Source organism: Protopterus annectens, chromosome 10.part0, assembly GCF_019279795.1.
Source record: "Protopterus annectens isolate FY-2018-M chromosome 10.part0, PAN1.0, whole genome shotgun sequence".
In the NCBI taxonomy this organism is placed as follows: Eukaryota; Metazoa; Chordata; order Ceratodontiformes; family Protopteridae; genus Protopterus; species Protopterus annectens.
This window is the reverse complement of record NC_056744.1, coordinates 1448317234-1448333960: the sequence shown is the minus strand read 5'-3', so window position 1 is coordinate 1448333960 and position 16727 is coordinate 1448317234. Positions and strand designations below refer to the sequence as shown.

The 16727-nt window shown below is 43.3% G+C and overlaps 1 protein-coding gene across 1 annotated transcript in view; it reads right to left on the bottom strand.

The window, feature by feature from the left end:
• Nucleotides 1-16727, bottom strand: part of NRDC (nardilysin convertase) — an 853803-nt gene that overhangs the window by 659154 nt on the left and 177922 nt on the right. Inside the window, exons 13-14 of the mRNA XM_044086887.1 lie at nt 8405-8463; nt 8252-8306 (exon numbers count right to left, since the gene is read on the bottom strand). Of these exons, the coding sequence (XP_043942822.1) occupies nt 8252-8306; nt 8405-8463 (114 nt within the window). The remainder of the gene's footprint in view (nt 1-8251; nt 8307-8404; nt 8464-16727) is intronic.

Below are 16727 nucleotides of genomic sequence, written 5' to 3'. Positions count from 1 at the left end.
AAAACCTGTGTGCTCCCAGCAACTGAGGAGGAAGGAGCAAGCAAGACTCCCATCTGAATCTGTCTGAATAAACTTCCGCATCATCCTGTCCACCTTGGTTTCAGAAAGCCTGCAGGAAGATTGGACAGAAGAAGCCACTGACCCGGGCCTGCAGTGGCACCAAGGGGAGGCAGAGAGAAGGGAACAGCCCTGTGAACACTCCGTCTCTGGAAAAAAATGAGGTGAACCACAGCCTAGGAGAACCTCTGGTCAGATCCGGCTGAGATTTGGCTGGGGGCTCAACCATAGAAGAGCAGTCACAGCACTGCTTCCTGGGCCTACCCCAATCCTTTGAACAAGACTTCTCACAGTCCCCAGACTTCTTAGCAGGAGGTTGAGTCCCACAAGCTGGGGTGGCGCAAGAGGTAGACGAAGAAGTAAACTCAGAGAGAAGGAGGCCCTTAAGATTTAGCTTATTCCTCCTATCGATCAAGGCACGGGAATTGAAACCCACGCAGACTGTAGAGGAGGTCTCAAGGTGCTGGACACCCAAACACACTACACAGAGTGTGTGGTCATCAGGAGGGGGCAACTTGTGGCCCCACTCAGTACACTTTCTGAAGCCTGGCTTGAAAGGCTTGGCCATAGTTACAGAAGGCAGCACTCAAACACACACACACACACACACACACACACACACACACACAAGAAAGGTGGGAAAGGAAAGAGTTTTTTTTCTTTTGCAAGAATACACTGGAAAACTAGCGCACAGGGATAGGGTAGGGAAAAGTGTTAATAGTCAAAAGCTACAGAAGAGAAAAGTTAGAGAATTCTATCAGAAAAGGCTAATTCACAACGGACGCTTAGAGCTTTAAACCCACGCTGCAGTCATTACATTTGGATACTCTGCTGGCAGATTGCCCTCAGTCAGCCTGATTAACAAAATCTTGGGTCCTGCATCGGTTGTTGTCCCTTCTTCCATGACATCAGGTTGTCATGGGTATAAAACATGCAGCCAACGCCATTTATCAGTTTTTCTTGCCCCAGATGTCAGGTGCCCCCCAAATCAGGAGCAATATAGATATATATATATATATATATATATATATATATATATATATATATATATATATATATATATATATATATATATATATATATATATGCATGCAATTTAGAACACAAAAAATATACCTCTAAATAAAAGCAAATACACCAAAAGGCTTTTAAGCATAGTAAAAGAAAGAAGAGATATAGTAAGAGAAAAACAGGGGGCTGGAGGATGGGTAACCAGGACTGCAACAGTGAATACACTCAAACATCTACATTTATGGTAAGTGTACACAACTGTACTATGTTCTTCGTGTTTCACTGTTGCAGTTATTACATTTGGGTAGAATCCCAAAGCTATGGTTGGGAGGATGGAATTACACAGCATTAGGAGCAGCTATAAGGCCCTGCAGGACAGCAGTGGCAAAGCCTGCTCTGGATTTAGAGAAGAGAGGTAAATGGTAATGTTTGGTGAAAGTATGAACTGAGCTCCAGGAAGCAGCTTCTAGAAGGTCTCTGGTAGGAACCCCTCTGAGAAAGGCTGTAGAAGTAGATGCAGCCCTGGTGGAATGGAATCTGATCCCCTTGGGGACAGGTTTTACCATGGTGCATGTAGCAGAAACGAATACAATGGCTTATCCATTTTAAAATAGTGTGCTTTGAAACAGCCATTCCCTCTGCCCCTGCAGCAAATTCCACCAGTAATTGCTCAGATTTTCTTAGAGATTTTGTCCTGTTCAAGTAGAATCTTAGTTGTCTGTGTACATCCAATGAATGCAGAATCCACTCCCCCTTGTTCTGTGGATTTGGGAAGAAGGTTGGCAGATGAATGGTCTGATTAAGAGCCACACTAGATACCAGTTTAGGCATAAAGGATGGATTGGTCCCGAGAGCCACCCTGTCTGGGTAAAAGATAATAAAAGGCTCCACTGCCATGAGAGTCTGTAGTTCTGAGATCCTTCTAGCTGAAGTGACTGCTAAAAGAAAAGCTGTCTTCCAAGAGAGAAATTTTATGTACACAGTAGCAGCTGGCTCAAAAGGAGGCAGGGTGAGTTTTTCCAACACAAAATTGAGGTCCCATGCAGGAGTTGGTGCTCTCCTGGGAGGTCCTAAATTTTTGGCCCCTCTGAAATACTGCTTTAGCAGAGGATGAGAAAAGAGGGTAGGCTCTGTGTTGTAATGAGCTGAAATGGCACAGGCATGGATTTTTATGGAAGAAAAAGGTAGGCCCTTGTGAAGCATCTCAGTTAAATATTGCAGAATCTGAGGAATATTGGGCATTGCTGTGCTTATTCCTTGTGCTTGGTTCCAGGCACAGAATATTTTCCATTTGTCAGCATAAGATTTTCTAGTACTAGGCCTTCTAGCCTCCAAAATGACATCCATCACAGGTCTGCTGAGAGATGTAACTGGTGAAATTAGTTGACTAGCCATGCTGCAAGATTCAGAGTTTGGAGCGGAGTGTGCAGAATTTGATAGTTCTGCTGAGACAGTAGGCAAGGTGTCTGAGGCAGGTACCACACAGGAAGATGCGACATATTGTGTAGGAGTGGGTACCAGTGCTGGCGAGGCCAGTCTGGAGCAATCAGAATCATTTTTGGTTTTTCCTGATGTTTAGTAAGACCATGGAGAGCAGAGGCAGAGGGGGAAATTCATAGACTGATAGTTTTTTTCAACTGAAGGATAGAGCATCCACTTTCCAAGCATTTTTGTGATGAATTCTTGTGCAGAATTTGTCCAACTGATAGATTTTTTTGTCTCACCCCAAAACTATGTCTGGGCTCCCCCATTTGCATGTCAACATGCTGAAGATTTGTGGATACAGTTTCCATTTGTGGAATTGAGTTTGTAGATGTATTTGATAAGTCAAGGCAGTGTTCCACAAAGCCATGGCTAGTCTGCAAAGGGGGGTAGGAATGGGTACCCCCCCTGCTTGTTTATGTACCACATGACTGTGGTGTTGTCTGCATTAGTAGTTGTCCTGGATGAAGATGGTCCTTGAAGGCTGTCAGAGCACTCTGTACAGCTAGCTTCTCTTTCTGGTTGATATGTGGGTGCATTTGATTTGGGCTCAATTGGCCCTGAATGCATCTCCCTGCCAGATGCCCCCCCCCAAGCATAATTGGATGGGTCTGTAGTCAGGGTTTGGGTGGCAGGGGGTGTAATGAATGACAGTCTTGTTTTGGTGGCAAGCCTCTGCCCATCACAGGAACTCTTGCTGCAGGCAAGGAATGATAGGAATCATTGTTTCCAGGCTGTGACAATGTTGACTCCATAAGCTTTTTAGATACCATTGAAGTTTCCTCATATGCAGTCTTGCATATGGAATTATTGGAATGCAGGAAGCCATGAACCCCACGGCCTGCAGAATTTGTCTTGTAGATAGCTGGGTTTTTGTGGCCACTTGTTTGAAGTCAGTCATCAACTGAATTTGTTTTTCTGGCGTAAGGTAAGTCATCTGGGCAGTTGTATTCAAGTTTGCACCCAGGAATGTAATTATTTGAGAGGGTACCAGTTATGATTTCTTTTAGTTTATGGTGTACCCTAGACAAGTTAGAAGTCTTTTTACAAACACCAGATGTTTTAGAAGAGTGTCCTTGTTTTCTGCCTGAATTACTCAATCATCCAGGTAAGGATAAACTTGAATGTTTCTTTGTCTGCAAAATGCAATTACTGGTGCCAGGCACTTTGTGAAGACCCTGGGCACAGTAGATAAGCCAAAGGGCAGTGCAGAGAACTGATACTGCAAATAGGTTCATAGGTTCATACTAGGCTATCTGCCCTAGGGCATTTATAAGCCTAGCTAGAATGTGTTTGGCTTTCGCCACCCATTTTAAATTTATTTTGCTATGCCCTTTTTCGAGGTTAGTATACTGTGCCTCTGTCTAACAGTGACACAGAAGTGATACCCGGGCTAAACCTACGATCTCCCATCCACTCATCAAGATTCCTCTTGAAGAGAGTCAATGAGGGACTCTGCCTAACCTGGACTGGGATTTTATTCCAGAGTGAAGGGAGCCTCTGGGTTATGAATCTGTCCCTCCAGCATGTCCTATTTATTTCAGTGCTGAGGTTCAAGTCTCTCGAGCGCGTAGCTCGATGGGATATGGATTTTCTGAGGTGCAGCATGTCCATTAATTCCGGGTTGGACATGGCTTTATACATCAGGCACAGATTGCCTCTGAACAGGCGGTATGCCACTGAGTAGAGCTGGAGTTTCTTTAACCGGGCAGCATATGGCATCTGTTTGAGCCCTTTGATCCTCTTGGTGAGGTACTTTTGGCCTGCTATGAAATAGCCTGCTTTGAAGCGGAGGTATCTTCTGCAAGATTCCCCGATTGGGATATGCAGGTAAGCCTCTTAGTTACCAACCAGGCATCCTTGCCTAGCATAGGCAGTAACTGTTGTAGAGTCAGCATCTTGAATTTTGGAATGTCCAGAAATGTATTTAGAATGGATAAGTCCAGAATTGGACGCCATGATTGGTCTTTTCTGGGTACCAGGAAAAGTCTCGAATAAAAACCTTGTCCCTTTTCCTTTTCTGGTACTGGTTGAATAGCCCCCATATTCCTGAGGGACACAACTTGCTTCTGGGCCTCTGCCCACTGATTTGGAGGCAGACATGGCCATCCGTTTGGTATTGGCAACGTGTGGAAATGAAATCTGTATCCCTGGGATACTATATTTAAAACCCACTTGTCTTGGGTAATTAGTTGCCAGTTTCGTGCATGAAGTGCTAGTTTCCCCCCTAAAGGGGCGGCCAAAAGATAAGTGCTTAGTGATTGCAGAGGAAAGTCATTGAGACTGTTTACCGTAGGAAGGTGCCGTGTTACTTCCAGATTTGGAGGTGGAGGTACCCCACTCTTTTGTTCTACAAGTTCCTTGTGACTGAAACCTGGAGCCTTTGGAGTGTCTGGGTTTGACCTGAGCGGCTATGGTGGTACTGGAAAGTACCAATTCTTAGTAGGCCAGTGCCTATTGAACTTGGGTGGCTGCACTTGTAGGAAATCTTTTACAGTTTGCATAGATTTAGCTTTATCTTCCATCTTTTTCAAAACTTCTTCTGCCTTATTACCAAATAGACTGTCCTGTTGTAAAGGAGCATCCAACAATTTTGCTTTAACATGATCAGGCAGATTTTGCTCCATGAGCAAAGCATGCCTTCTTATCACAGATCCAGTTACAGCGGCCCTGCAAGAGGCCTCCAAAGAATCAAAACCACATTGCAAAGTATGCTTTCTAACTTGTTCAGCTGAATGCAATAAATCCTGCAACTCTATTTTCCACACAGTCAGAAAACATCACTTTGTTTAAGTAAGCCCATGACATGCTGCTGATAATTAAGCATATCAAATTGACAGTTTAAAGCCCTGGTTGCCAAGGTTGCAGATGTGTAAACCTTCTTACCCCATCTATCCAGTGCCCTGGAGTCTCTATCAGAAGGGGTAGGATTTTTAGCAGTAGAAGCCTTAACACCCTTGGGACCCTGAGAAATGGTTTCAGGGTCAGCAGTAAGGTTTTTAAAGAGGAATTTGTGGGAGCCAGGAACCCTGTAATATCTATCTGGCTTACTAGGAGCTGGAGGCAGGGAATCAGGAGCCATTCTGAATTCTGAGAAAACATCAACAATGCTATACCTCCATAGCCAAAGGCCTATGCTGAGGAAGAAAGAAATCCCTAAGCCTCTTTTTAGATTCTGAGAAATAGTGACTCTCCCAGTGAAAGTGTTCCCTTAAGGTATACAAAGTTTCTCCAAAAGAAAAATCCTCAGGAGGAGAAGAAGAAGGGATGGAATCTTCTGCATCGGAGTCCTCATAAGGTGGAATAGATAATTCCTGATCAGAAGAGGAATCAGAAAAAAATCGAAACCTGATTTGATGATTCATAGTCAGTGCCTTGCCTAGGCCTCTTAGCAGGAGGGGGATGGGAACCCCTGATCAAGGTAATTAAATCCTCAGCCATTTTATCATTTGTTTTTAGGCATAGGGGCCTGTGCACATGCCCCAAGTGTCATTTTTAGACATAGACGTTGATTTTGGCCTAGGTTTTGAAGATGGCATCGATTTAATATACAAATCTTTGGGCCTGAAAACACCCTCAGAAGCCAGTGCCTTCTCAGCAGTTCCGGACCCATCTAAGGTAGAGACATCCACAGGTTCAATACTTAAAGTGTCTTGCGGCATACCAGACTCTGAATGGGTCTCAGTAGAGGCCTGCGAATCAAAAGTAGCGGGTATCAGAGGCTGCGAAAGTACCTCAATGAGTACTGGCAAACCGGTGACTGGCCTATGAGAAGCTTAGTCGGTTTTGGACCTCGACGGTCAGTCTTTTTCTTTGCGTTTATGTATTCCAGTAGTCGGATTGCTAACCGATGACATTTCTGGATAGTTAAATCTTGAGCCAAAATATTTTGATGCAAAAATATACAGACGCTTAATAGTGCGTTGATTAAATTTAGCACAAAACCGACAGCAAGGCATGTTGTGGTCAGGGCCTAGGTAAGGAATACAGTACAAATGAAAATCCTTATGCGGTATTTGCTTACCACAAGTAATACAATTAACTTTTACTGACATCAGTAAGGAGCAAGAAAAAGTTTCCCCCAACGGGGTACTTAGCTTTAGGTTGAAGACTTCGGTTCTGAAACTCGAAAACGAAAATTTCAGGAGTCAGCTGACCGGCACTTGCAAACTGCTTCGGGCACCGCACGGCAAGAAAGACTGATGAAAATGGCATCGGCAGCATGTTTTATACTCCTGATGACCTGACGTCATGGAAGAAGGGACAGCAACCGATGCAGGACCGAAGACTTTGTTAATCAGGCCGACTGAGGGCAACCTGCCAGCAGATCACCCAAATGTAATGACTGCAACAGTGAAACACGAAAAACATCCCACAGGTTGAAGACCAAATGAAAACAACAACTTCAGATCTCATGTTCCCTTATTTACCATCTTTCTCTCTGACACTACCAATTGTCTTCAAGCTGCTTTGTCCCTATTCCTTCTTCTGATACCATACTTCCTTCACAAACATTCTTCAGTGCACTTGTCTCGGACACCTGAGAGAAGCTACAACATGATCAGTCTCTTCACTGACGGCACAAAGAGAAGTCAGGTGTAGTGCAGAAGGACAGAGAAACTGTATAAAGAAAGACTGAGCAGATGGAAGGAAAAGATGGTAGTTCGTGTTCACTGCAGACAACACAAGGTATCCCACTGGGACCATACCAGATTTGGTGTAAACTACCAACTTGAGGGGAGTGTAACTGATGGCAATAATATAGTAAAAAGATAGAGAAGCGTTGACCACACTTGGACAGGATGACCCTGAGCACACAGAGGGTAATGGCTGTGGCAAAAGACTGCAGGGCTGCATACTCAGAAGGGCAGACTCCAGAACTAAAGAATTAATGTTTGGTCAAACCATACTTTACAGTAATGTGTGTAGTTCTGGAGAGTGTATAAGAAAAGTGACAGTCTGCTGGAAGGTATTCAGAGAAAAAAAATCTTAAGAAATATGTATATGATTGGGGGGGGGGGGTGGCATGAATTAAGAGTTGCACTTCTTATCAAAGACCAGAGCAAACAAGGGGGATATGATATGGGTGCAAATGTAAGGGAGGTGTGAAGGAGTCAGAATCAACTGGAAGGATGAGTGGGATAGAGCACAGAGAATGGACTGTAAAAACTAAATTATTCCTTGGATCTCCAAAAGTACTTTTTCAAACAGAATGTTGTGGATCCAAGGATGGAATGCCAGAATTGGTACTACAGGAAATTCAAAGAGGCATTCAAGAGACAATGGACCAGGTGAATAAAGGATAAACACAAATGAGAAATGAAGAGGGCAAAATGATAAATGCACTTAAAGCCAACTATATACAAAAACTTCTGCTGTCAAGCAAACATGATGTAAACCTGCCCTGTGCTATATAGCTTGACAGCATTCCTTCAATGCCAACATAGTGCATTTTTTTAACATATTTTACTGCATTTACAGAGCTCTTCCTCCCTGATCCCCTCTCTAAATGTACTTTGTCCAGTACTGGCTAACTCACTTAAAATTACATAAAAAAATAAATCTGCACATTCAAAATAACATTTCTAATGCTTGCAAGACAGACAAAGACATGCAAGAAGACAACAAAAGAATAATGACATTTTCAGATCAGTTTGTTGCAGTACTTTAACCCACACTTGGGTGAATAGTGAAAACGTACCTCTTCCTGGTAACGAAATTCATTGTCTTCAATCTTCTGAATTTCTTCAAAGATTCTATAATGCATAATTCGATTTAATATCCAGTATACACCGGATGTACTGCTGTAAACAACTAATTATTAAGAGGACTAAAATGGAGAAAAACTGCATACCTTCGTTGCGGTCCCATGCGCTGCAACATTTTCAAATACTGGAACATAATATGTGCAACCTGCAAACAAAATAGATTCTGTAATATCCTGAAAGAAAAACAAAAAGATATTCAATGTTTCAAATAGGCCCAAGACCTCATAAGAGGTCAGTAGAAACCCTGTTCCAAGAAGATAAGGTCATGTAAATGCCTCCAAGCCAATGATCTACCCATTTCTAAAACTGATTTGTTTCACAATCTACCAAATTCCATATACTGGAAGATTTTTCCCCCTTTCTGGCCAACTTGCACATATAAACAATTTTGTTATTCCTGGCAACCATATCATGTGCAGTATAATGCGTACCCAACACAGTTTGAAGGGTTTTATCCTTTAGAAATCTATATGCCCATATTAAATCACCCCTACAAAAGTGTAGCTGCAAAGGTTTCAAATTATCTTAATATGAGAGCTTTCTTATTAAAGTATTTGCCTTGTATATCGTGTCTATATTCCAACCAAATTCTCAGTATGATGTCTTCTGAAGTGGGTAAATATTAGGATTTTATCTCCTGCAATTCCCATCACAGCAATAATGGTCTCTTACTCCCAAACTTTAGGGCAGAAATGCCTCCTACCAGTGCAGCATGCCATTTGACAGGTCAAACTAAAGGAGCATGCCTAGCCATTGCATCATTCAATTCGACCACATGCATTACACACAAAAAGCTGCAAAAGGAAACAAAGCCACAACACACAAGGATATATAAATAAACTTCTACACCGAAGGAACAGCATGGAGATACTGTCCTTGCACAGGAGGGTAGCACGCATCCTCTGTACAGAGCTTAAACAAATCAAATGACGGGGAAATCTTGCACCTATAAATAGGTAACTAATGGGAAGAACTCCAGGCAAGGAAAGTTACACCTCCTGGGAAGACACATTTGGAGAATGGACGAAAGGCATGAGTTCAGAAGCCAAATCCTTTAACTCTGAGGGTCAAAGCAGGCCTGACCTTTGATATCACAGCCAAAGTGATCATGCCGAGTGAAACTGTAAAATGATGACAAGGTGGCCATGGCATGGCTATCTACAGTGGCAATGCTTACAAAGCATGTATGGGAGCAGTCACCCATCTAATGGAGTGGCCTTTAACATCTGCATTTTCCAATGGGAAGTAAACAACATAATGACAAAGCTTACTTCAGCTGGTAATCTATTTGGACATGGCTTTTTTGCAACTGTCAGGAGTCCCTCCCTGTCTGAAACAAAGAAGAAACATAACTATTGTTTTCCTGAATTCATGTATCCTCTTCAAATAAAACCTGTGCTGGCAGTGCACATCAAGAGTGAAATTAACTCAGAAAAGAAGTGCCAGACATGAAGAGTCCTGGTTTCATTGCAACAACAGAACCACTTTCAGGAGGAAATCCTGACTACATGAGGCATCCAATCCTTGTGAAAGACAAAATAAAGTTCCCTACAATAAAATCCTGAAGGACTGAGATCACATAAGCAGAGGTGATGACCATTAAGAAAAGTAACTTCCAAGAGACAAATTTCAGAGCCACTGAATAATCTGTTCAAATGGAAAACAGACAAACCTGTCGGGAAGCTCTGGTTCCAAAGAGAAAGATATTTCAAAACTGGGCAAATTTGCAGAATTAACACACAAATGAAAAATAAATCCATACTGCTCAACGCACAAACTATTTTACCAATCCAGTACCACAGCCATTTGCCTTCACATGATCTAAGGTACCAGATTGGTAAAATAAAGTAGTTTGCATGTTCAGCAGTTTGGATTTACTTGTTTTCCAATTTTGCTGAATCTTTTTAAGAATCTACTTAACCAGCTGGTGCTGTTACAGAGTTTTGCCTTCCACTGGTCATAACGAAAAGCGATGCCATGGACAAGCATCCTGACCATGAAATTAGTGAAACCAAAATCATACAGGTGTCTGAGATCCAGCAAGAATGACAGCAAAATGACCAAATGAGGTTGCAAAAGATAACCTTTCCAACCAAACTGAGATTCCTTTCACTTCACTTAACTGAATATATCCGTTAAGTAGAAAGCTTTCCTCTGATCTCAAATGCCACCAAGATTTCCAACAGAAGGACATCTGGAAACACCAAGGCTTTTTAAAAAAAGCATCTGGGCCTCAAAGTACAGGCAGTTGTTTCTCTGAGAAATGCAACTTCCTTGACTTGAAATGAGATGTTTTCTGCACTCACAGGGGCTGAAAGCCTAAAACTCACTTTCACATACAATAGGGAGGGTAAAAAAAACAACATGGCAGACAAATGAGAACTGCAAGAACACAGCCTAGGAGTGCTGCAGGGTCTAGGATAAAAATAATACATTTTGTTCAATACTTCTCTGGATTCACTGATCAGGTACTGAATCAGTGGTTAGAAAGAAAGGGTATACAGAAGTCTCGTGACAGGAAAAAGAAACAGGGGAAGGACCACATCTCTACCATGCACCCAAATGTCTTACTCCTGAAGAATAAGACAGACACACATTCCAAGGCTATTGACTTATGACCATTTATGTCTTGGCCCTCCCTAAAGCCACACCTCCTTCCTCTAGAAGGTCCAAACTAATCCATCTCTGAGTAAATGTGTTAATACTCAGTCATCTTGGTCAAATTTAAAGGAAGACAGCATGTCATACTGCATAACATGCAGGGGACGTTTATTCCAGACACTGGTGAAGATTTAGGTCCTTGGTTTTATTTCAGTGGACTTGGAGATGCAGGAGGTCAACCAATAGAGACAACAGGGTCTTGTGGTAAGTCAGAGATCCCCCTAGACGTCTGTAAGACACTGAATGAAAGGACAGAGATTCCAGCCTTTCTTGACAGATCAGGGAAATTAGGCCTGTGATCTTTTTGGCTATGAATTTTTGGGGTTTTCTAATGGTATGATATGTTTAGCGAGATGCATCTCAAAGGGAGTATAAGGCAATGATTACATCTTTAGATCTTAATGACATTCCTTTGGCAATTAGCTGTGACAAATCCCTCTTATGTCCAGGAAATGTTATCACCCCAAGTTTCAAGGTCCTTGACTACACTTCTTGTTTTCTAGTGGTGTCTTGTCTATACAGTATGATTGGGAGGGGGGAGGGTGTCTACCAAAATTGAACAGTACACTTTTTAGCACTTAATTCACCTATGTACAAAAAAAGGGTTCAAAGTAAGATAATGCAACATAAGAGTGTTTCAATGTTGGAACATTTTCAGACCTTAAATACAGTAGGAATTCCTGTAGGGGCTTTTAGAAGTCTAACGGTGAAGGTCACAAGTTTGTGGTTAAGATTTACCGGGGAAAGAGATGTCACTGAAGTAGTGCAAGATGAAGCCAGGTTTGTAAGAATTGGGATAATAATGCAGTGCATCTTCTAGTAAGCTTACCAACTGCTCAAGGGAGTTTTTATTTATTAAATCTAAGAATGTTTTCAAGATACGAATTGGTAATTAATCCTATCTAGAGGAATCTGCAGCTCAATTATTTCAGTCTGTGGGTTCCTAGAGATCTGCATCCTCTATTTTGAGGATTAGGGAAAAAGGTTGGTAATGGATGGATTGGTTTAAAGCCACACTGGATACCACCTTGGACATAAATGATGGGTTAGTCCTGAGGGAAACCCTGTCCACATGGAAAATAATGAAGGGTTCCACAGCCATTAGTGCCTGCAACTCAGACACTCTTCTTGCTGAAGTGATGGCTAGAAGTAAGGTTGTTTTCCAAGAGAGGAATTTTAACTCTGCTGTAGCAGCAGGCTCAAAAGGGGAAGCTTGAGCTTCTCTAGTACAAAGTTAAGGTCCCAAGGCAGGGGTGGGAGCTCTCCTCAGGGGCCTTAAATCATTAGCTCCTCTCAGAAAATGTTTGATGAGAGGGTGAGAAAATAGATGTGGCTCAGTAGTGAGCTGAAATTGCAGAGGCATGAATTTTAATTGATGAGAAGGATCGGCCTTTGTGGAGTAGCTCTGCTAGGGAATCTAGGATTTGAGGTAAGGTGGGCACAGCTGTGTCCTTTCCTTGAGACTGGCTCCAAGAACAATCTCTTTTCCACTTTTCTGAATAGGATTTCCTAGTACTAGGCCTTCTGGCCTCAAGGATGATGTCCAGTACCTGTTTGCTGAGGGTTGCTGGTGGTGTATTCAGGGGATAAGCCAGGCTGCAAGGTTCAGTGTTTGCAGGTGTGGATGCAAAATCTGTTCCTCCTGCTGGGACAGCAGGGAGGGGGTCTGATGTAGGTGCCAGGGTGGCATTGCTGTCAGACTGCGTAGGAGTGGGTTACCAGTGCTGGCGTGGCCAGTCTGGGGCAATAAGGATTGTCCTTGGCCTGTCCTGTTTGATCTTGAGTAGTACTTTTGAGAGGAGGGGCAGAGGGGGAAAGGCATAAATTGAAAGGTTTTCCCATGTAAAGGATAGGGTATCCACTTTCCATGCTTGGCTGTGGGGATTTCTGGTGCACAATTTGCTCAATTGATGGTTTTGGGGGAGGCAAAGAGGTCCACCTCTGGGTTCCCCCACCTGTGGATTAGAAGTTTGAATGAACTGGGTTCCAGCTTCCACTCGTGTGGGTCCAGTAGATTTCTGCTTAAGTAGTCTGCTAGTGAATTTTGTTTGCCTGGCAGGAATTGAGCTTGCAGATGCACTTGGTTGCTCAGGGCTGTGGTTCCACAGGGCCATAGCTAACCTGCAGAGAGGGTAGAAATGAGTTCCCCCCCGCTTGTTTATGTACCACATAACTGTGGTGTTGTCTGTCTTTATCAGGAGTTATCCTGGATGGATAAGGTATTTGAAGGCTGTCAGAGCATTCTGTACGGCTAACATTTCTTTTTGATTGATATGCAGGGGAATTTGTTCTGGGCTCCATTTGCTTTGAATACATTTGTCTGCCATGTGAACCCCCCATGCATAGTCTGATGCATCTGTCGTCAGGGTTTGGGCGGCGAGGGGTTGAGTGAAAGGAAGTTCCTTGTTGTGGTTGCATGCCTCTGCCCACCAAAAGAACTCTGCCCTTGGACAAGGAATGATAGGAATCCGTGTTTCCAGGTCCTGAGAATGTTGACACCACAGACTTTTTAAGTACCACTGAAGTTTCCTCATATGCAGCCTTGCATATGGAATTAGTAGACTGCATGAGGACATGAATCCTAGGGTTTGCAGTATTTTTCTTGCAGATAGCTGGGTTTTGGTGGCCATTAGTTTGAAGTAGTTTGTCAAATAAGCCTGTTTTACTGGAGTGAGGAATGCGATCTGGGAAGTTGTGTTCAAGCTTGCTTCCAGGAATACAATCTTTTGGTTGGGCACCAGTTGTGATTTCTTTTCATTGATGGTGTACCCCAGAGAAGCTGGAAGTCTCTTTACAAATACCAGGTGCTGAAGTAGGAATTCCTGACTGTCCGCCTGAATTAGGCAATTGTCCAAGTATGGGTAAATTTTAATATTTCTCTGCCTACAGTATGCAATGGATGGAGCCAGTCACTTTGTGAATACCCTAGGTGCAGTAGATAAGCCAAAGGGAAGTGCAGAGAACTGATAGTGCATAGAGCCTGCCCTGAAACGTAGATATTTCCTGCAAGATTCCCTTATGGGGATGTGCAGATAAGCTTCTTTTGAATCTAGGGTGACTAGCCAGGCGTCCTTGGCTAGCATAGGAAGAAGTTGTTGCAGAGTCAACATTTTGAATTTTGGGACCATCAGGAAGGTGTTGAGAATTGACGGACCTAGAATAGGGTGCAAAGAGCCCTCTTTTCTGGGCATTAGGAACAGTCTTGGAGTAGAAACCCTGCCCCCTTTGCTCTACTGGAACAGGTTGAATAGCCCTGATACTGTGAAGAGAAAGTACCTGCTTTTGAGCCTCTGCCCACTGGTTTGGAGGAAGGTCTGGCAACCCGTTTCGGGTTGGCAGCGAGTGGAAGTAGAATCTGTGTCCCTGGGATACAATGTCAGTCCTGGGTAATGGACATCCAGTTTTGTGCATGCAGGGCGAGTTTTCCTCCTAGGGGTGCAAGTACTTGGGCTTGCTGGGAAGGAAGATAGACAAGTCATTGTGAACTTTTTCCATAAGGGGGTGGCTTACCACTCCCTGTTTTAGAGGAGGGAGCACTTCATGGTTTATATTTCTGCATACCCAGAGACTGTAGTCTTGGTGGCTTTTTGCCCCTGGGTTTGGACTGAGAATGCCTGGGAGGGACTGGAAAGGACCAGTTTTCAGAAGGCCAATGCCTACTGAATCTAGGTGGCTGCACCTGTAAGAAATCTTTAACAGTTTGCATTCATTTAGCATTTTCCTCCATCTTTTTAAGAACGTCTTCTGCTTTTGTGCCAAATAACCTTTCCTGGTTTAATGGAGCATCTAGTAATTTTGCTTTGACATGGTCTGGCAAAATTTGCTCCTTCAGCCAAGCATGCCTTCTCAGTACAGACCCAGTGACAGCAGCCCTGCAAGATGCTTCTAAGGCATCAAAACCACACTGCAAAGTATGTTTACTAACTTGGTTTGCAGAATGCATTAACTGTTGTAAATCTTTATTTTCTGTACAATCTGGAAGCAACAACATTTTTTGTTTAATTAGTTCCATAATATGCTGCTGGTACTTCAGCATGTGAAACTGGCAATTCAAAACCCTGACGGCAAGAGTTGCAGAGGTATACACCTTCTTACCCAATCTGTCTAAAGCTCTAGAATCCCTGTCCGAAGGAGTAGGGTTTTTGGCTGTAGTAGCCTTAATGCCTTTAGGTCCACGGGAAATAGTTTCTGAATCCGCAGTGGGATTCTTAGAGAAATTTGTGAGAGTCAGGTACTCTGTAGTACCTGTCAGGCTTTCTAGGAGCTGGAGGTAAAGTATCAGGAGTAAGACTGGATTCCAAGAAGAAATCATCGACAATGTCCAGGACAGGGGGTGTAGTTAGAGGCCTGTGCTGAGACAAGCCTAAAAATTATGAGCCTCTTTTTGGACTGAAGGCAGTCCTGGTATTCCCAGTGGAAATGCTCTCTTAAAGTATGTAAAAGTTTCACCAAAAAAAAAGTCCTCTAGAGGGGAGGCAGAGGGTATGGAATCCTCTGCATCTGAGTCCTCATAGGTAGATAAGGGTATATTCTGGTAATCAGAGGATCAGAGTCATCGGACTTGGTCTGAAAAATCAGAAGGAAAATCAATTCTTGGTCTTTTAGAGGGGGAAGGCTGGCTTCCCCTAATTAAAGTTATAAGGTCTTCAGCTAGTCTAAGCATTTGTTTCTGCGGCAAGGGAGATTGAGCATGAGCTTTGGTCACTGGTTTTCTAGGCATAGTGCGAACTCTGGGCCTGAGAAACTAGGCATTTTTAGTCAAAAACAAAGCTGTCAGTTTAATGCGAACATCGGAAGGTCGGAATACACCCTCAGAAGCCGGTGCCTGTACAGCGGCTCCGGACCCATCCAAGGTAGAGACATCTGTAGGTTCCATAGTCGAAGAAGCATCTCACGGCATACCGGACTCTGAATGGGTCTCAGCAGAGGCCTGCGAATCTGTAGAAGCGCGTATTAAGGGCTGCAAAAGCACCTCACTGAGTACCGGCGAACTGACGACTAGCTTAACGGAAGCGTCGTTGGCAGTTTTGGACCTATGTGGTCTGTCTCTGTCTATCCTTACTTTTTTTTGGAAGATCGGCAGTTGAATGGCTTATGGAAGCCATTTCTGAAAACGGAGAACGAGAGCGAAAGAATTTAGCAGCAAAGATAGCCTGACGATGAACAGTTTGGGTGTTAAAGCACAAAACCTACAGCAAGGAACGTCGTGGTCTGGGCCTAAACAGATGATGCAGTAAGAATGAAAATCTTTGTGAGGTATTTGCTTTCCACAGGTAAGACGATCGTTAACTTTCTGAAATCGGTTAGAGCAAGAAAAAAGGATCCCCAATGGGGTAGCTAGCTTTAGAAGACTTCAGGTCTAAAACTCGAAAAATGAAAATTTCAGGTAGAGGCCGACCAGCACTTGCGAACTGCTTCTGCTTCGGGTTCCCATGTGGCAAGAAAAGCTGATGTAATGGCGTCAGTTGTGTGTTTTATACTCCTGTCGACCTGACATCATGGAAGAGGCGATAGCATCTGACGCAAAAATCCCAAGACACTGGTATTCGAGCCGACTGAGGGCTACCTGCAGGCAGATAACCCAAGTGTGTTGACTGCAACAGTGAAACACGAACATGTTAGGGTTCTTAGGGCCCTTGTAATGCCAGAGATGCTAGCACCTGAAAAGACAATTCACTGTAACCCTCTCCTTGACATGCCATGTGATTGATGAGTCAAATTGGTGGGCCTGACAATAATCGGCTATTA